The following is a 20328-nucleotide window of genomic DNA, read 5'->3' as shown; positions in this document are numbered from 1 at the left end:
ATGCCTAGCCCTCCGGCTCTCTGCTCTGGCTTCCCCCTGCATCTGTTTTAATGTATTAAACATTAAGTCAAGTGTGGCATGTTGCAAAGGGGACCTGGTGCTGCTCCCTGCGGCTGCTGCCCCTTCCCCGGCGTTATCTTCTTGGTACAGACTGGTAGTGGCTGTGTAGTCCCACAGCAATTTTTTATTCATACTATCAGGGGAGGCGCCTCCTGCCTGCTCTCGCACCGGCTTCCTTCTTTTCTTTTGCGTGCTTTTCCCCCCAGAGACAGTAGAACTTAAGTTCGAGTCCGAGGGACCGCCCGATGCGCTTCCTGTCCCATCTGAGGAAAGAGAATCTGATTCCTCATTAACTGAATAAAACTTATCCAGTTCTGGTGATCCACTACCTCTGACCCCTTTATTCTCCTCCTTTTCTTTTTGTGAGTCTAGGCTTACCAAGCTAACCCACTTAGTTACTCCTTCCACTCCTTCCACCCTCCTGCTGTTGAGGCCTGCCTCGACCTGCAACAGTGCATACAGCATGTCAGTGTTCGTGTTGGTGATATTAAGTTTCTCTAAGGGGTGCATCACTTTATCACAGTCTCTCCCCCCTTCTGCACCTCCTCCGCTCACCTCCTGTTTGCTGTCCGTGTGAGTTTCTATCGGAGCGTTTTCGGCGGGAGGTACATTTTCCATGCCTGACTCCGTCTGCTGTGGTTGCCTGGTAACCATGACGCTTGCGTCCTCGAGGACGGCTTTCCCCTGATCAGCGTTCACCGGCAGCAATGACTGTCTCCTATCGGGCCCGGCTGTAGAAGATTTCCCAGAAAATGCTTCCGTTAAGGTAGGCTGCCTTAGTGCCGTTTCGCTGCTATCAACGGCATTCAGCGTTGTCTTCCGTTCCGAGCCCCTTCCTTTGTCTAGCTTTTTAAGCTGTGCCTTTGTTGCTGTACTAGAGGTTGCTGCTGATCGCGTTGCGCTGTTGTGCTTCCTCACGTTGCTCTCCGGTCCCGGGGTGTCGCGCTGTCCCATCGGCTTCGGCAAGTTAGGTAGCGCAGGTAGCAACTTTTCTTTCTCGGCTGTTGATCGTTGCGCCATTTCTCCCGCTGCACTAAAGTGAGCAGCACCACAGTAGACTTTTTTACACCAGGCTCTCACGATCAGAAGTAACAAGCAGAGCCTCCGATTTAGACGCTGATCTAGGCGCACGACTGCCTTCACCTTGGACTGGGGTTCAGAGCTCCACAGCATGCCCGTAATTCTTGACCATCAGCATCCCGCACAGGAGAGGGTATAAATGAGACTGCCTTCTACAATCCACTAGCGGCCATCTTGCCCCTCCGCTGTGAATTAAATTTTTCCAATGCACTGTCTACTTTTTAAAGTGAAAAGAATTTATATTTAAAAACTTACTTACCTGAACTATTTTTTTTCCGATACCTAAACATATATAAAGGTACTTGCTATTTCTACAAATTAGTATGGAACTCCTTCCTGAGTCATGTGAGTCATTTATTAATCATTGTGTTTATTTGTGAATGTCCTGCACTCCGTGTTCAGCCTCAGGCTGCTCGACCATACTACTCCCTAACAGAGCACATTGGGATAGGATAGGAAGCCCTGTCCACTAGTAAAGGAACCCCTGGACTCTTTACACGATATATCAGATTATTGATAAATCACATAAAGAGCCAGCTTCCTACATGTTTTAACCCCCCCTCTTTGCTAGCACCATGTGTGTTATGAACAGTATATTTTTGATTGACATACTTGTACTTACCTATAAAGTTAGTGTACAGTTAAAAGCTATAGCACTGGCTGGATATTTGGTTTACTGTGTGCTTGATACTTTTCCATGATGTGTCTGAGTTTTAATTTCTACCACCTCCTATCTAAATATAGACTGCTTAGAGAATTGGAGTGGACCATCATTGATGGCACGCTAGGTGTAAAGAACTGGATCGACAGCATACTGCTCAGATGCCACAGGATCTCATATCAGAGATATTAAAATGAATACAGAGCATGGGATTCCACATGCAGAGCTACTGAATAACTAAAGAGCAATTTCCGAAAAGCATCCAACCAAGCCCACAAGCCCTGGGATGCCGGCAGAGGAGGGCTAGTGGTAACTCTACTAATCTGAAGCAGCTATCCCTTGGATTGAGAGCATTTTGCTCAGTTATCATTCTGGAGCAAGGATAGGGAAGAGGAGATGTACATATATGGGTGTGCGAGGGGGGGGCGTGGCTTGGGCGCCGATGGCGATGGTCGCCTGAGAGCTCGGCTCCGGGACTGAGCCCGGGATTATCCTGTAAATCGGAGGCCGTGGGGCACCCTCACCCCCGCAAACTGTTGATTGGACCGGCTGGGACCTGCCTGGGCACCTGGCGCTACCCGAACAGGAGGTGATCCGACAGAAAATCGAAGTTTGTGGATCCGCGGAGTGCGACCCAACATGGCGCCCGGACCTCTTTGTCCCCTTGGACGGGACCATTAGACTGGCAGAGCAGCGCTAGCTATAGCGTACCCTCCACCTTTTCATCTCCCTTCATTATGAGGGTCTGGGTATCGATCCGATTGGACTCTGGCAACAGGGATCGCGCCTAGATGGTCGGATGCCCTCACTATAGCGGATCTCGGCACACGGACGCTTGGAGGCCCGGGACGTGCCGCCGACCCCTTAGGTCGCACTTGGCTGCATCTCCCCGATTGACCCACTCCCATGGGAGGCACAGCCCCTTGGCGCCACAAAGTCTCCGGTGGTGTTGGTGACCCTCGCTCCGGGTCCTCATCGGCCAGACGGGCCTGCCCGACCTGGCGCCGATTGTCTCCGCCTCCGCCTCAGTGCCCTCCGACGACGTGGTGGTGGCGCGGACCAAGGCTGTGGAGATCCAGCGGGCCCTGGAGGCGAGGATCACCGGCCCTCGACCCGAAGACCAATAACCGAGAGAGGCATAGCCGGCGCCCGCACTCGGTGGCACCTCTACCTGGGTCCTCACTGTGTGATTCCGGCGACATGGGGAAACTAAGGGGAGCCAAGGGGACTACCCCAGCCGCCTCAGACTCGGAGGCCCCGGACAAGGAGGAACGAGGAGACCAGGAGAGTTCTGGTGGTGCGCCATTGCAACAACAATTTGACCGTGTCTTAGAGGCGATTGCGACCACACGCTCGGCCCTCCAGCAGGACATTGCCCAAGTGGCGACGAGCCTGGGCCTCCTCACAGCGGATCACGGCAAACTTTCGGACAGGGTCAAGGAAGTGGAGGGCTCGGTGAAAACTTTGGAGCCGGCGCAGAGAACCCTGGCCGCGACAATGAAGGATGCCCTCTCCCGGATTACTGCCCTGGAGCAGCGGGCGGAAGATGCGGAAGGCCGCAACAGGCGCAACAACATTCGAGTGGTGGGCCTGCCGGAGAAGATTGAGGATGGCGACATGGTGGCCTACTTGGAAGCCTGGCTCCGAGACACGGTGGCCCCAGAGGGCTTATCCTCCTTCTACACCCTGGAGCGAGCGCATAGAGTCCCAGCGAGGCCTCCACAACAGGGCCGTGCCCCGCGACCGGTGGTAGCACGGTTACTGCACTTTCGGGACAGAGACCTTGTCCTCAATGCCGCCAGGAAAAATGGCCCATTCAAGGTGCCGAACAGCCAGGTGAACATCTTCCCAGATTACACCTATGAGACCCAACGCAGGCGGTTCTCATTCTTGGCGGTCAAGCGCGAGCTCCGGAGCGAGGGCATCCAATACTCGCTCCTATTTCCTGCAAGGCTCCGCATAATTGTCGATGACAAGACTCAATTCTTTGATACCCCGGAGGATGTTTGTGCTTGGCTTGAACTCTATAGAGCCGGAAAGGATGGTTTTGGCTCCTCATCTCAGCTAGAGGTGGAGCCGGGACAGCGACGGCGGTCCAAGAGGATTCGGAGTTGCCGTGGCCGATCAGGTGGACCCTCAACTGCGGAGACATCGACGGAGCGGAGGGGAGTGCTGGAGGTATTATCTGCGCTATCTGGCTCACGGGACGGCACCATCGACGAGGAAGCGGACCCTAGTGACGAGGGGGTGCCATCGGACTCGGAGGAATCGGTGACTGATAGCGTCCACACGCCGGTGATCACACCGAAATCGGTTGAGGACCTTCTGGATGGACAGGGTTGACGGGGTGAGCTGCATTCATTTGGGTGGGGGTCCGAAGCGGGGGTGGCAGGAGCCGACGATTGATCATGACCCCCGGGGAAGTGGGGGAGGGGTGCCACGCTCGAGCCCTGAGGGTTTCTTGCACTGTTTTGGGCTTGCTTTAGTCCTGGTAGCCAGAGCATCGAGGGCCCACTGCCAACGCCCAGCCCGCACCTGGCCCTTAAGGCCTTCCTACGGTGGCGACCGCAGGATTAGTCGGGGATAGGGGATTTTTTGAGGGTATGGTTTGGATGGGAACTAGATGGTGCTATTTGGGTCCTGTTCTGGGGAGGGTGGGCAGGGGTTTGGGTCGAATAGGGGTTGTTGAGTTTTGGTTGGGGAAAATGGCCGCCATCAGTGCTGGGTTGATTGTTGCTCTTTCTTTGTTGAGACCCAGAGGGGGAGACATTGTACGAACAATATGGGACAATGGCTGATGTTGCTAATGTGAAATGTATTTCTTGGAACGTGCAAGGGCTTCACACCATGTCTAGGCGCCACAAAATCCACGCTTATTTAGTGCGTAGAGGGGTACAAATGGCGCTGCTACAAGAGACCCATCTGAACAAGGCAGAAGGGGCGGCGCTACAGCGTAGGTGGAGAGGGCAGGTCTTTTGCACTTCGTACTCCTCGTATGCCAGGGGGGCGCTAATTTGGATTAGAGCTGGGGTGGATCCGGAGGGGCGGTATGTGGCCGTTTCGGGCACTCTTGGGGGGAGGGACCTAAACGTTTGCTGTGTTTACGCACCCAATGTGGACCAGATTGCCTTCCTTTCCAGGTTATCGGGTTCGTTGGCCCACTTTTTCTCCGGGCCCCTCCTGCTTGGTGGGGATTTTAATTCGGTAGTGGATGTGGAGACTGACCGCTCGCACCCGCCTCTCCCTGACTCTCCGGTCCGTCGTGTAGCTAAAGGTCGTAGAGACTGGCAGACGCACTGGGGCTTGACGGATATTTGGAGGGCGCAACACCCCGTCACTAGGGACTATTCCCACTTCTCGGGCCTGCACGAGTTGCACGTTAGATTGGACGGATTTCTTGGCTCGACTGAACTGGTTTCAGCGGCGGTCCGTTCTGAATATTTGACCAGGACCATCTCAGATCACAATCCCCTCCTACTGGACCTTCGCTGGTTTCCTGGGGTGCCTGCGGTGCCTACCTGGAAGTTGCGTCCCGAGATCCTTGAGGACGGTGTATTCAAAGCGGACCTAGGAGATAAGATCTCAGAATACTTTGCATCCAACAGGGGTACTGCGAGCTCGAGAGCGCTGGAATGGGACGATTTTAAGGTAGTGGTGAGGGGTTACTGCATTTCCAAGAAGGTGGGCATGAGGCGAGTTATCCTTGACGACTTAGATACAGCTGATCGGAACCTCCGTGAGATGGAACTCCGCCGACCCGGGCGCCCTGAACTCCAGGAACGCACGATAGAGGCGAAGGAGGCGGTAGCGGCGGAGGTTGAACGGCTGCGCTGTTTCGACTACAAGGCCTATACGGTTCGGTCCCTCGCAGAGGGGGATAGGTCGAGCGCATTGCTGGCATGGCTGGCTAATCCAACGCGCCAGGCCTCACTGACGACGTCCATGCGCATGGCGGATGGGACTGAAGTATACACTCTGAGATTCTGAGCTGTTATCTGCACTATTACGAACGTCTGTACCGCAGCCGATCTGCCAGAGACCCTGACCTGCTCGAGGATTATCTACGGCCCCTGGAACTCCCGACAGTGGAGCCTGACGTGGCGAAAGCCCTGGGGTCCGACATAGAACTGGGGGAGATCCGCAGCGCCATTAAAAAGATGGCGAGGAATAAGACTCCGGGCCTGGACGGCCTTCCTGTTGAATTTTATGCCGCTTATGCTGATCTCCTAGCACCAAGGTTATTGATAGTGTATAGAGAGGCGAAGAGGCTTGGTCGGCTCCCCGAATCGATGCGTGAGGCCTTAGTGGTTCCCCTCCTCAAGCCAGGAAGGGACTCGTCCGATCCGGCGTCCTACCGTCCTTTATCAATGCTGACGGTCGACTATAAAATACTGAGCAGCATCTTGGCTTCGAGGTTGCTAGGTCACATGAGCTCTCTGGTACATGAAGACCAGGCTGGATTCATCCCCAAGCGAAACACGACCATGAACATCCGTCGGTTGTTCCGCTTACTGGGAGAACCGCTCGTGGACGCCCCGTGCCCAGTTGTCCTATCGGTAGACTTGGAGAAGGCTTTTGACAGCCTGGAATGGGACTACCTACGCACAGTGTTACTGCGGTTCGGCCTTGGCGAGGGTTTTATCAGATGGACCACGGTCCTGTATGCCTCGGCATCGGCCAGGGTTCGGGCAGGCCCGCTGATTTCCTCACAGTACCCGGTGAAGAGAGGCACGAGACAGGGGTGTTCGTTATCCCCGCTTCTCTTTGCGTTGGCGGTGGAGCCTCTGGCGCTGCTACTCCGATCGGGAGCCCATTATAATGGCTTGTGAACACCTTCGGGCCCACACTACGTTTCGCTGTACGCCGATGACCTGTTGCTCTTCCTTGAGGACCCGGTTGCTGCCCTGCATGGGGCCGCGACGGCGCTCACGGCGTTTGGGGAGGTCTCGGGCCTTCGTGTGAACTGGGCCAAGACCTGTCTTTTCCCGGTTCGCAGAGGCACACCTAGTCCTGTTATCAGTAGAGAGATTAGATGGGAACCTGATTGCTTTAAGTACCTGGGGGTGTACGTTTACCATGAACCAACTGACCTCCTGGATGGGAACATTGCTCGCAGTACTCGAGCGTTACGGGGTAGTATGGACTTCTGGGCTACGCTACCGCTCTCGGTGGCAGGACGGATCGCTTTGCTCAAAATGGTGGCGCTCCCCCGGTTGCTGTATTATTTCCGGGCGCTACCGGTCTGGGTCCCGCCGGCCACATTTCGACTATTACGGTCAATGGTGGTCGGATTCCTCTGGGGTTCGGGCCGCAGCCGAGTGGCCCTCAAGACCCTGATGAGGCCGAAAGCCGAGGGTGGGCTTGCGGTGCCAGACTTTGAAAAGTACTACTTGGCGGCGCAACTACAGACCCTCACCCAGGAGATCGCCAGGGAATTCCGGGGTCCGGTGGATAGGAGAGGCACGGGGATGGCCAGGCATGTTCTCTCCTTCATAGCGCTGCGACAGCGTTTGGCCTTACAGGACTTGTCGCTGGAGGAGAAGACCATTCGCCTGTGTTGGAACCGAGTCCACGCCCGGGGCCAATTGCGAATACCGTATGCGCCCGAAATACCTTTGGGTATGCTGACGGCCTTGCCCCATGGCGGTGATTGGTCGCGGTTAGCGGACTGGGAGGACGCGGGCCTACAATTGCTGGGTGACCTCTACGAGGACGGGACGCTTTTGCCCTTTCAGGAGCTCATTGATCGCTTCGAAGTTCCTCGTGGCGACTTTCTATTGCACTCGGCCCTGGTCCGAGCGATCCAGGCGCACTGGAAGCACGGGCAGGAGGAACCCCCTGTATCTCCGGTGTGCCAATACGTTATGATGTCTGCGGGAACGGTGAAGGCGGTCACTTGCCTCTACGGTAGACTGATCACTGAGGGGCTGGCCCCCCTCACTGCCTTAAGAACCCGTTGGGAGGAGGACATAGGTAAGGAGATCCTGGAGACGACCTGGTCCCAGCTTGTGCGGCGAGCCTGGAAGGGCACGCGCCACGCCCGCTTTCAATTGGTCCACTACTACGTACTCCATAGAGCATATCTGACCCCGGCGAAAATCCAACAGTATTTTGCTACGGGGTCGGCGGACTGCCCCAGATGCCAGGCGCCGGAGGCAGACCTCCTCCACATGTTGTGGTCTTGCCCAGGATTGTCCTCCTACTGGATGGAAGTGGGGAAGACCCTGGAGGAGGTGACAGGGAGGTCCTTATCGGTGGACGCGGCGGTGGGACTCCTACACTGGTTTCCACATACCCCCAAAAACAAAATTACCAGTAAATTCATTGATTTGGGGCTCCTCCTTGCTAAACGAGAGGTGACCAGGAACTGGAAGGCACGGGCTGGTCCGACGGGGGGCCGATGGCACGGCGAACTCTTGAAGTGGGCAGCGGGAGAAAGCACGCTGAGGTACCAGTTAGCCAGGAGACAGCATAACGAGAAGGCACAAGAAGCAGCGCTGGAGTGGGAGACATTAGTGCAGGCTCTCAGGGATTATTGCGCCCCCGAGTCCCGATAGGCGATTGCACTTTATACATCTGTTACTATCCTCATGGGTCCTCTCACACATCCTATTGTGGTTATTGCCGTGCACTGATGGCGGGGTAGGGCAGGGGTTAATTTGGTTTATAGTGTTTTGAGGGAGGGGCTTTCCTTTGGTTTTGTAGGCTTGTTTAGAAAAGCAGTTGACGGACAGTGGATCATCCGGACCAGCTTCAACTTCCTTCTGTGCCCCCTTTGGATTTCGCCGCCCGACCGCTTGGTTGTGGGCTGAATGGCTGTGTAAGGACGCATATTGCTGGGGACGGAGGGTTGCATTCCACTGATTTTGTTGGATCTATAACGCTGGTCGAATATGTAACAATTTGCTAATTCCTGCAATAAAAATATATTTAAAAAAAAAAAATGGGTGTGCGAGTAGAGATGGAATTTACAGGGAACTGCAATCTGAGATTAGGAGATAAGCGCTATAGAAGTCCATCTGTATGGTGGGAACCAAGGTATTTTAGGTGAAGCTGCAAGGCTCGGGCTTGGCTATTTCCGATTCCTTCCACTGGGACTGGAAGTGAGAAGGGAAAAAAGGATGACCCTTATATAGAAAATGGTCATGTTTACTTAGGCAGTAGCTGCGTGTAATTTTCTTTTTGTGCATTGAAATGTTTGGAGACAACCACCTGTATTAGAATGCATGCTACATTAACACATATCTGACTTTGATGTCTGGAACCCAGGTTTGCCTCACTCACCTCAGGGATGTTTTCCTTGATAATCTGGAGCACAGCCCGCATGTGATCCTTCCTAAACAATCCCAACATCACACCCTGTGTTAGGAGTTCTGAAAGACAGCAAACAAATTACATAGTTAAATCTTACACCGAATAGCGATTCTTGTATTTGTATGCACTAACCCCACTTTCAACTTGCTAATGAGATTTTAACAGTAAAATCGCACTAAAAATAGGAGTATGGAGTACATGTGTTATCTGGGCTCCATCAGACTATGTGCCCTTCAGCTCTACATACCTCAGTTTATTTTTCTACAAATTCTAAAGGAATGCATTAGGAGGGCATGTGGGTAGATTTGAACGATGGGGGCTAAGTGCTACAAGTACAAATTACTGTAGATGACACGCGATGGGGATGGTGTAGAGACTGCTGTGAGTTTTGTGATAGTGCCTGGACTCATGGAAATGGGAAATCATTGAAAGATAGCGTGACATTCATATCAATTTGACAGATACAAATCCTGGAAAAGGATAATGTTGTTTACTCAGTAAGCATCTGTTCTTGGCATGTAGAGCTGTAGGTTCACATGCTTTCCATACTCCTGCCATCTAATGTTGGATCCGGATGTTTGCAAGTTGTTTTTCTTGGAAGAAGGCTTTCCAGTCACGAGGTAGGTGACTCCTCCTTTCGGTGATAGTGCGCATGGGCATCGAATCCATTGTTTGATTGTTTTCCCGCAGAGGGTGAGAATGGAGTTAGTAAGTAAAGAATAGAGATGCCCATGCGTATGTTTATAGAGTAAGAGCGACAACTGCAACAGGTACAGGTAGCCGGGGAAGCGGGTGGGTGCATGTGAATCTATAGCTCTACATGCCAAGAACAGGTGCTTACTGGGTAAGTAACGTTATCCGTTCGAGGCATGTGAGCTGTTGATCACATGCTTTGCATAGATTATACAGGCCAACATTAACTTGTTGCCTCGCTAACACATCTACACAATGGCGTTTGGTGAATGTTAGACGGACCGGGAGGGTCGGCCGAGGACAAGAGGAGAGGTCTCCGGGGAGAGCCGTCTCCAGCGATCGTACAGACGAGTAACTTCCCCCCCACAGACGGACACCACACAAAGATAAGGTTTACGTTCTTTATAGGCAAACTTAAGGTACGGTAGAATGGTACAAGGAGGTCTGGACGCAGGGGTCCCCTCTATTCTAGTCTCTCGGATGGGAAGGGGGTAGCGGGACAGTCTTGTTACCAATCTGGCAAAGGTGATGATATGATGGATAGCTCACAATCCTCGAGCTCGGCGTTCTAGATGGACGGGCCGCGGCAGCGCCGGCAGGTCCCGAGATGATCGTAGGTAGCGACGGTCCGCGGCGGCGCCAGTAGGTCCCGGTGAAGATGGTAGTTACAACGGTCCGCGGCAGCGCCAGCTGGTCCCGACGAGGATGAAGGATTCAGAAGGTTGCGGCAGCGCCGGCAGGCAAGACGATAGTTCTCAAGGCAGGGCTACGGCAGCGCCAGTAGTCCGTCAAGGATGAGTTCTTCACGGTGTCTCTCGACTCCAGGATACAACTGCCTTCCTGCTCTGGAGCTGCCCCAGTTATAGGTCTGGCGCCCTTTGATGTCCGGACCCTCGCACTTGGAGGTCGGGAGGTCCGGGATGAGGGAGTCCAGACACCCAGCAGGGGGGTGGAGCCAGCGCCCGGGGGAGCTGGGGGCGATCGGCACCTGGCGGGGGAGAGCCATCGACACTTCTTTCTCCCATCAGCCTGCCAAGTGGTCCGTTCACCTCCTGGGTGGATGGTGGTGCCGGGATGTCGGGGCCTGGCCAGGCCCAGGGTTAGGGTCGAGCTGAGGCCACGCGGCCTCGTGGTGCAGTGTCCAAGATGGCGGCCGGGCCGGGCGAGGGAGCCGGTAGTGGTTCGGCCCCATGATACAGAGATGTCCGGGGGCAGGAGTCCCGTATGAGACGGGGTGCGGATTGCTTCTGTGGGTAATACCTGGTGGGCCGGGGCTCGGGCCCTGTCATGCGGGGAGGGAGCAAGCCCTTCATGTGGCCTGTCCAACATGCGTCCCCCCCAGCTGAAGGCGGGGAGAGTCACCCATCCTCTTGGGGACTCTCCTCGTCGAGGCGGAAAAAGCGTGACAGGCCATCTGGGTTGGCGTGGTCTTGGCCAGGTCGATGTTCCACAGTGAAGTCCATACCCTGCAGGGAGATGGACCAACGCAACAGTTTGGGATTTTCCCCCAGCATCTGCATTAGCCACTGCAGGGGCCGATGATCGGTCTGCACCCGGAAGTGGGTACCGAAGAGATAGGGCCGGAGCTTTTTGAGGGCCCATACCACTGCGAAGGCCTCCCTCTCGATGGTGCTCCAGCGCTGTTCTCGGGCCAGGAGACGTCTGCTGATGAAGGCCACTGGTTGGTCAAGTCCTTCGGGGTTCAACTGGGAGAGAACCGCCCCAATGCCATGGTCGGAGGCATCCGTTTGTACGATGAATTCCCGACTGTAGTCAGGGGCCTGGAGTACCTGGGCAGTGCACATGGCGGCCTTCAGCCTCTCGAAGGCCGCTTGACAGTCTGGAGTCCAGTTGACCGTCTTCGGGTGGTTCTTGGACGTGAGCTCCGTGAGGGGCCCCACGATGCTGCCATAGTCCCTCACGAACCGCCGGTAGTAGCCGGTGAGCCCCAAGAAGGCTCGGACCTCGGTCTGCGTGACGGGAGGCTGCCAGGACTGGATGGCAGCGATCTTGAGTTGAAGGGGGGCCACCAGACCGCTTCCCACCTGGTGTCCGAGGTAGGTTACGGACCCCTGACCAATTTGGCACTTGCTGGCCTTGATGGTGAGGCCGGCCCGTTGGAGGGCCTGCAGGACCTCTCGGAGGTGGTGGAGGTGGTCGGACCAGTGGCGGCTGTACACAGCGATATCGTCCAGGTAGGCGGCGCTGAACTCCTCAAGTCCCGCCAAGACCTGGTTTACCAGTCGCTGAAAAGTAGCTGGAGCATTCTTCATGCCGAATGGCATGACTTTGAAGTGGTAGTGGCCATCGGGGGTGGAAAAGGCGGATCGTTCTTGAGCCTGGGGGGTGAGACCGATCTGCCAGTAGCCCGCTGTTAGGTCAAAGATGCTGAGGTAGCGGGCAGCCCCCAGGCGGTCGATTAGTTCATCTGCTCGGGGGATGGGATGAGCGTCGGTTCTGGTGACAGCGTTCAGGCCCCGATAGTCGACGCAGAATCGGAGCTCAGGGGTGGTGCTGGGGGCAGCCGCTTTGGGGACCAGCACGACCGGGCTGGCCCAGGGGCTGTCCGAGGGCTCGATGACCCCGAGCGTGAGCATCTTTGACGCCTCCTCTTGGATGCAGGCCCGTACCCGATCTGGTACGCGGTACGCCCGATGTCTGATAGGGGGACTGTCCCCAGTGTCCACGTCGTGCAAGCACCAGGGGGTGACCCCTGGGGTGAGGGAAAACAGGGTCGCAAACTGCAGCAGGAGGTCGCAGCCTTGGCGCTGTTCCGGGGTGAGGGCATCTGAGAGTCGGACCCCGTCCACGGAGCCATCTTTCTCCCGAGTCTTTAGGAGATCAGGGAGAGGTTCGGAGTCTTCTTCTGTTCCGGTGTCTGTAGCCATCAGGAGGCTGAGCTCTGAGCGCACAAAGTGGGGTTTGAGTCTATTGGCGTGGAGGACCCGGAGGGGGTTCCGGGGGGATTCCATATCGATGAGGTAGGTGACGGGGCTCTTGCGCTCGACCACCTTGAAGGGCCCCGTCCACTTGTCCTGCAAGGCACATGATTCGGTGGGGGACATCACCCACACTTGTTGGCCCGGTTCGAATTCGATGGAGGAGGCATTTTGATCGTACCATTTTTTCATGTCCTCCTGACTGGCCTCAAGGTTTGCCTTCGCCATTTCTCTGAATCGCCTGGTCTGATTGCGTAGGGTCAGGAGGTACTTGAAGACATCTGGAGGGGTCTTTAGGGGGGCCATCTCCCAACCTTCTTTGACTAGGCTGAGGGGCCCGCGCACAGGGTGTCCATACAAGAGTTCGAACGGGCTGAAGCCGAGGGATTTCTGGGGGACTTCTCGATATGCGAAGAGGAGGCACGGCAGTAGCACATCCCACTGGCGACGGAGGGGCTCTTCCAACCCCCCAATCATCCCTTTGAGCGTGCGGTTGAACCGCTCGACTAGTCCGTTTCCTTGAGGGTGATAGGGGGTCGTGAATCGGTAGGTGACCCCGCACTGTTGCCAGAGGGACTTCATATATTTGGAAATAAAGTTCGTGCCTCTGTCGCTGACGACTTCTCGGGGGAAGCCCACCCGGGAGAAGATCCCCATCAAGGCCCGGCCAACCACCGGGGCTGTTACAGTTCGCAGGGGAACGGCCTCGGGGTAGCGGGTGGCGTGGTCCACCAGTACCAGGATGAACCGATGTCCTTGTGCTGTACGGGGGTCCAGGGGCCCCACAATGTCTATTCCCACCCTCTCGGACGGGGTGGTGACAACTGGGAAGGGTTGTAGAGGTGCTTTCAATTTGCGGCCGCTCTTCCCGCTGGCCTGGCACGTGGGGCAGGACCGGCAGTGGTTGAGGACGTCGTTTCTCATCTTGGGCCAGAAGAAGTGGGTCACCAGGCGACTGTAGGTTTTGTCCTGACCTAGGTGTCCAGCCAGGGGGACATTGTGGGCCAAATTTAACAAGAAGTCTCTAAAACGGAGGGGCACCACCAACACTCGACTGGCCCCTAACTCTGCGATTCTCTGTTCACTGTACAACAGGTCGTTGTCCCAGTAGATCCAATGGGCTACGGTGGTGTCCCCTGCGCTCTGGGCGAGGGCTTGCTGGCGGAGTCCCTCGAGGGAGGGACAGGTCCTCTGCTCTTGACGGAACTGTTCCTGAGTGGGCCCCCCTTCTTGACGCCACTGAGCCAGGCCGGGAAGGTCCTGGGGCTGAGCGAGCCCTTCGGGAGTTTGCTCTGGGGGGTTAGTATGGTCGGTGTCTTCTACTGGAGCGATCGGTGGAGGAGGTGCTGGCCATTCGGGTTCTTCTGGTCGGGGGATGGTACGGGCGGCCATGGACCGGGTGGTTACGCATGCCCAGTCCGGGAGGCCCAACATCCCCAGGTGCTCTCTTCTTTCCACGGCGGCCCACGGGGAGCTCTCAAGATCATTCCCCAGGAGACAGTCCACGGGGGCATCATCTCGGACCGTCACCTTCAACATGCCGGAGACCCCTCCCCATTCGAAGGGGACGCAGGCCATCCAACATAGGCTCTCCGAATTGTCGGCTGAACGGACGGGGCAGAGAATGTTCGGCAGGATCTGTTCCGGGGTCACCAGGTGACAGCGGACGGCCGTCACACTGGCCCCGGTGTCACGTAGGGCTTCGGCCCGGTGCCCATTAATGTTCACCCACTGACTATATTTTCTGGTGTTGGCGGGTAGGGGAGCCAGCGGGACCATGTCTCTTCCCCCTAAGCACGCTAGAACCATGGCGGCCGGTTCCCATTCTTGTGGCTCCTGTTCGCCTTCTTCCTGTTCTTCGGAGATTTGTTCTCCCCCCAGGACGGCGGCAGCTACCTGGCGGGGTCTCGGAGTTTGGTTCTGGGGACAGTTCGGGTCATTGGCGTAGTGGCCTACTCGCCGGCATCTGTGACACGTGACATTGGCTCGGAACCCCGGGCGTACCGGGGGGTTGCCTCGGTTGGCCGGGGGCGGGGGGCGGGGTGCTGGCAGCGGGAGCGGCCGGGACGGTGTCTCTTCCTCGCCCCTGGCCTCCTCCTCCTCCTCGGGGACGGTGCTGACCTTGGTTGTTCCGGTTCTGTTCGTGCGGCCCACTCCGGCCCACTCGGGTGCTTTCCCACCGGTCAGCCTCGGCGGCGAGCTGCCGTGGGTCAGTCAATTTACTGTCGAGGAGGTGCTGCCTGAGCTCGACGAAGCAGTTGTTAGAGAGATGCTCCCACACCATGAGATTAAAAAGTTGCTCGTAGGTCGTCACATGGCTGCCCTTGATCCAACCCTCGAAGGCTCGGCTGAAATAGTTTACATATTCCACCCAAGTGGTACCCGGGATCCGGGTGCAGTCTCGGAACCTCTGGCGGTACATTTCGGGTGTGAGCCCATACCGGGTGAGGAGGGCAGCCTTCATGTGGTCATAGGAGGTCATCAGATGGTCTGGGAGCTGTAGCAGGGCATCACGGCCTTCATTGACAAACCTCCCCCATAGACCGGCTCCCCAGTCACTTCGATCGATCCGGTGGGAGGTCATGGCGATCTCGTAGGCCTTGAACCACTGTTGTATGTCGTCATCTCGGAAATACTCTCGAACGACATCCTTGGGGATGTGTACTTTCTTTTCTGTCGCTCCTGGGGTGCGCGGTTGCTCGGGCACCCCCAGTTCTTTGTTCTGCTTCCGTAGGTCTATTTCTGCTAGTTTGCGCTCGTGTTCGTACGCCAATCTTTTTTCTTCGAGCTCTCTCTGCCTCTGTTTTTCTTCCCATTCTTCTCGGAGCCGCAGATGTTCTAGGCTCAGTTTTTGTTCGGCTAATTTGAGTTCACCGTCCATTTTGAGCCGGGCCATTTCCAACTCATGTAGTCTGCTTTTTTCTCTCTCTCGGATCTCTTCCTGCGAGAGACCCGTCCTTTGCTCCTCGGGAGCCGTGGTGTTCCTCTCTGATGCTGCAATGTTTTGGTCCGGGGGTCTGACGGCCCCGGTTTCCGCCCACGACTCAATGGCGTGCTTGAAATCGTCTTTAGTACTCAGACCGGTGGTAGCAATGCCTAGTTCAATGCAGAATTGTTTCAATTCACGATGGTTGTACTCTTCTAATTTCTCCATCTGGAATTCCTCGGTGGATCCGCTCTCTTTGGTTGTCATTGTGGTTTTGTCGTGGGGTGAGCTACTCTCTGTACGATTACGCGTTGATTCGGATCGCGCCGCTGGCCACCAATGTTAGACGGACCGGGAGGGTCTGCCGAGGACAAGAGGAGAGGTCTCCGGGGAGAGCCGTCTCCAGCGATCGTACAGACGAGTAACTTCCACCCCACAGACGGACACCACACAAAGATAAGGTTTACGTTCTTTATAGGCAAACTTAAGGTACGGTAGAATGGAACAAGGAGGTCTGGACGCAGGGGTCCCCTCGATTCTAGTCTCTCGGATGGGAAGGGGGTAGCGGGACAGTCTTGTTACCAATCTGGCAAAGGTGATGATATGATGGATAGCTCACAATCCTCGAGCTCGGCGTTCTAGATGGACGGGCCGCGGCAGCGCCGGCAGGTCCCGAGATGATCGTAGGTAGCGACGGTCCGCGGCGGCGCCAGCAGGTCCCGGTGAAGATGGTAGTTACAACGGTCCGCGGCAGCGCCAGCTGGTCCCGACGAGGATGAAGGATTCAGAAGGGGGCGGCAGCGCCGGCAGGCAAGACGATAGTTCTCAAGGCAGGGCTACGGCAGCGCCAGTAGTCCGTCAAGGATGAGTTCTTCACGGTGTCTCTCGACTCCAGGATACAACTGCCTTCCTGCTCTGGAGCTGCCCCAGTTATAGGTCTAGCGCCCTTTGATGTCCGGACCCTCGCACTTGGAGGTCGGGAGGTCCGGGATGAGGGAGTCCAGACACCCAGCAGGGGGGTGGAGCCAGCGCCCGGGGGAGCTGGGGGCGATCGGCACCTGGCGGGGGAGAGCCATCGACACTTCTTTCTCCCATCAGCCTGCCAAGTGGTCCGTTCACCTCCTGGGTGGATGGTGGTGCCGGGATGTCGGGGCCTGGCCAGGCCCAGGGTTAGGGTCGAGCTGAGGCCACGCGGCCTCGTGGTGCAGTGTCCAAGATGGCGGCCGGGCCGGGCGTGGGAGCCGGTAGTGGTTCGGCCCCATGATACAGAGATGTCCGGGGGCAGGAGTCTCGTATGAGACGGGGTGCGGATTGCTTCTGTGGGTAATACCTGGTGGGCCAGGGCTCGGGCCCTGTCATGTGGGGAGGGAGCAAGCCCTTCATGTGGCCTGTCCAACAGTGAATGTGTGCGGTGAAGAACATGTTGCAGCTTTACAAATGTCAACTATGGGGATGTTTCCTAAGAAAGCAATAGTAGCCCCTATTTTGAGAGTGGAACGTACTTTAGGGTGTATTATTAAAGTTCTCTTTATCTGACTTTAGACTTCTAGCTACAGATCCCTTACCTGTAAATTTCCCAGTTGTCAGACTGAATCCGGAAACTTTTGCTGAGCAATACCCCTTGCGCTCGTCGGGTGGTTCCATTTGGCTCCACGTGATGTCATCAGCGGCTGAGAGGTCGCTCCCCAGCCTCCCTGGGGAGTCCTGGTATCGTTGTGCACTGGGCGCTGCTTTGCCTCGCTTGTGATTTAATTGCATTGCTTTGTATAGCTTGCGTGTACTATAGGGCACTGGGCGCTGCTTCGCCTCGCTTGTGATTTAATTGCATTGCATTGCATTGTATAGCTTGCGTAGGGTACTGGGCGCTGCTTCGCCTCGCTTGTGATTAAACTGAACTGCATTGTAAAGCCTGTTTTCACTGTAGGACACTGGGCACTGCTTCGCCTCGCTTCCGCTGATATTGATTTAACTTAAGTGCGCGTTTACCGCCGGCGCTGTGCTCTGCCCTCCCCCCCGCTGCCATTTTGTTTATTTTGTTGTTGTCCGAGGTCTGCGTCCTCGTGAGCCCGCCCCGCCTCCCAGCTGAACAGCCCTCCCACTTTGTATTTACAGCGCTCCCGTTCCTGGAAGCGCTGTGATCCCCTCAGTGCTACTTGCTGAGAGGTCGCTCCCCAGCCTCCCTGGCGAGTCCTGGTATCGTTGTGCACTGGGCGCTGCTTTGCCTCGCTTGTGATATAATTGCATTGCTTTGTATAGCTTGCGTGTACTATAGGGCACTGGGCGCTGCTTCGCCTCGCTTGTGATTTAATTGCATTGCATTGCATTGTATAGCTTGCGTAGGGCACTGGGCGCTGATTCGCCTCGCTTGTGATTAAACTGAACTGCATTGTAAAGCCTGTTTTCACTGTAGGACACTGGGCGCTGCTTCGCCTCGCTTCCGCTGATATTGATTTAACTTAAGTGCGCGTTTACCGCCGGCGCTGTGCTCTGCCCTCCCCCCGCTGCCATTTTGTTTATTTTGTTGTTGTCCGAGGTCTGCGTCCTCGTGAGCCCGCCCCGCCTCCCAGCTGAACAGCCCTCGCCCCTCCCCCTTCCCACCATCCAAATATGACAGTAGCCCATGCGCGCAGCGTTCACGCGCAGCGTCCACGCCCCAGTTGCGCCAAAGGTAAGCCCGTCTACGCCCGTCCGCGCCAAGGCCGCGCCCAGCGCTAGTCCCCCTGGCCCTTGTCATGCCCACCCCTCCCGCATTACCTACGATGCCACCACCCTCCTAGCCCTTAACCCCGGCCGCTTCCCCAACTGCGTCCAAGCCGCTCCTGGACAAACCCACGGACCTTTCTCATGCATCTCCTGCAAATTCAACGGCACCGACAACAACTCCGCTACGATCACACCACAGATACCCGACCCCACCCACCTACAATGCATCTTGCTCAACACCCGATCGGTCCACAGGCACGCCATTGACCTCTGGAATCTACTAGACACCATCTCTCCGGACGTCACCTTCCTAACAGAAACATGGATGAACGCCTCTTCTGCCCCAGACATCACCATTGCCATCCCTGAAGATTATAAGATCATACACAAGGACCGTACCGGCCACCCAGGAGGAGGAATCGCTATCGTCCATAAGAAATCCATCCACATCTCAACCAGCTCAGACGTCAATCTCGCCAACTCTGAACACCTTCACTTCCAGATCCACATCGACCCCAAGACCACACTCAGAGGCACCCTCCTTTACAGACCTCCAGGACCCCGCGCACAATTTAGTGAGGACATCACGGACTTCATCACTCCACACGCGCTCCCCTCCAAAGACTACATCCTTCTGGGAGACCTCAACTTTCACCTTGAAAAGAACAACGACCACAACTCCACCACCCTTTTGGACAACCTCGCCAACCTCGGACTTAAACAACTGGTCACTTCCCCCACCCACATCGCAGGTCACACACTCGACCCTATCTTCACCTCCAGCAATCATGTCTCCTTCAGCCACACTACGGCTCTCCTCTGGACTGACCACAGCTGCGTTCACTTTACCTACAACAAGCCCAAACCCAACAACCACCCCCAACCAACTCTGCAAAGAAACTGGAACAAAATCACCAGCGACCAGATCTCCTCATCGCTTCTTCTAAACCCCCCAGCCCACTCCTCAAACCCTGACCAAGCCGCCACCAACCTCACCCTATGGTTATCCAACATCGCCGACATCCTAGAACCACTGAAAAAACAACAAATCAAACCGGGCAGCAAGAAGGCCTCCTGGTTCAACGATGATCTTAAGAAATCCAAGAAACTCTGCCGCTCCCTTGAGAAAGCCTGGAAAAAAGACCCAACCACCAGCACCAAGAACGCCTTCAAAAACGCCACCCGCATACACCACCAACTAATCCGAAAGGCCAAGAAAGCCGCTTTCAAGGACCGACTAGATAACAACGCCCACAACAGCAAGGAACTTTTCAACATCGTCAAGGAATTTACCAATTCCTCGGCCAACTCCAACGACATCACCCCCTCTCAAACCCTCTGCGACTCTCTAGCCTCACTCTTCCACAACAAAATTGCAGACATCCACAACAGCTTCGACAACCAACCCGAAGACCAACCCACCCATCCCCCTACAGGACCCCCACCTCCCTTGAACACCCTCAAGACTGGAAGCCAATCTCCATTGAGGACACCATCCGTCTGATGAACTCTATCCACTCAGGATCCCCCACGGACCCATGCCCTCACCACATCTTTAACAAAGCAGACTCCATCATAGCACCGCACCTCCGAGACGTCATCAACTGCTCCCTCGACTCTGCAACCTTCCCGGAAAGCTGGAAACATGCCGAACTCAGCGCCCTCCTGAAGAAACCCACAGCCGACCCCACCGAACTCAAAAACTACTGCCCCATCTCGCTCCTTCCATTCCCGGCCAAAGTCATCGAGAAAGCGGTCAACAACCAACTCGCCGCCTTCCTCGAAACAAACAAATCCCTCGACTCCTCACAATCCGGTTTCCGAGCCAAGCACAGCACTGAAACCGCCCTCATCGCAGCAACAGACGACATTCAAACTCTCCTGGACAATGGAGACACAGTCGCCCTCATCCTCCTTGACCTCTCCGCAGCCTTCGACACAGTCTGCCATAG

At 55.9% G+C, this 20328-nt stretch overlaps 1 protein-coding gene across 1 annotated transcript in view; it reads right to left on the bottom strand.

Annotated features, from left to right (window-relative positions):
• Positions 1-20328, bottom strand: part of LOC147691863 (nuclear RNA export factor 1-like) — a 964523-nt gene that overhangs the window by 646142 nt on the left and 298053 nt on the right. Inside the window, exon 8 of the mRNA XM_086938137.1 lies at positions 9086-9174. Within this exon, the coding sequence (XP_086794263.1) occupies positions 9086-9174 (89 nt within the window). The remainder of the gene's footprint in view (positions 1-9085; positions 9175-20328) is intronic.

This window comes from Lissotriton vulgaris, chromosome 9, assembly GCF_964263255.1.
Source record: "Lissotriton vulgaris chromosome 9, aLisVul1.2, whole genome shotgun sequence".
Classification (NCBI taxonomy): domain Eukaryota; kingdom Metazoa; phylum Chordata; class Amphibia; order Caudata; family Salamandridae; genus Lissotriton; species Lissotriton vulgaris.
Note: the sequence above shows the minus strand (reverse complement) of the source record. Positions and strands in the feature narration are given on the sequence as shown.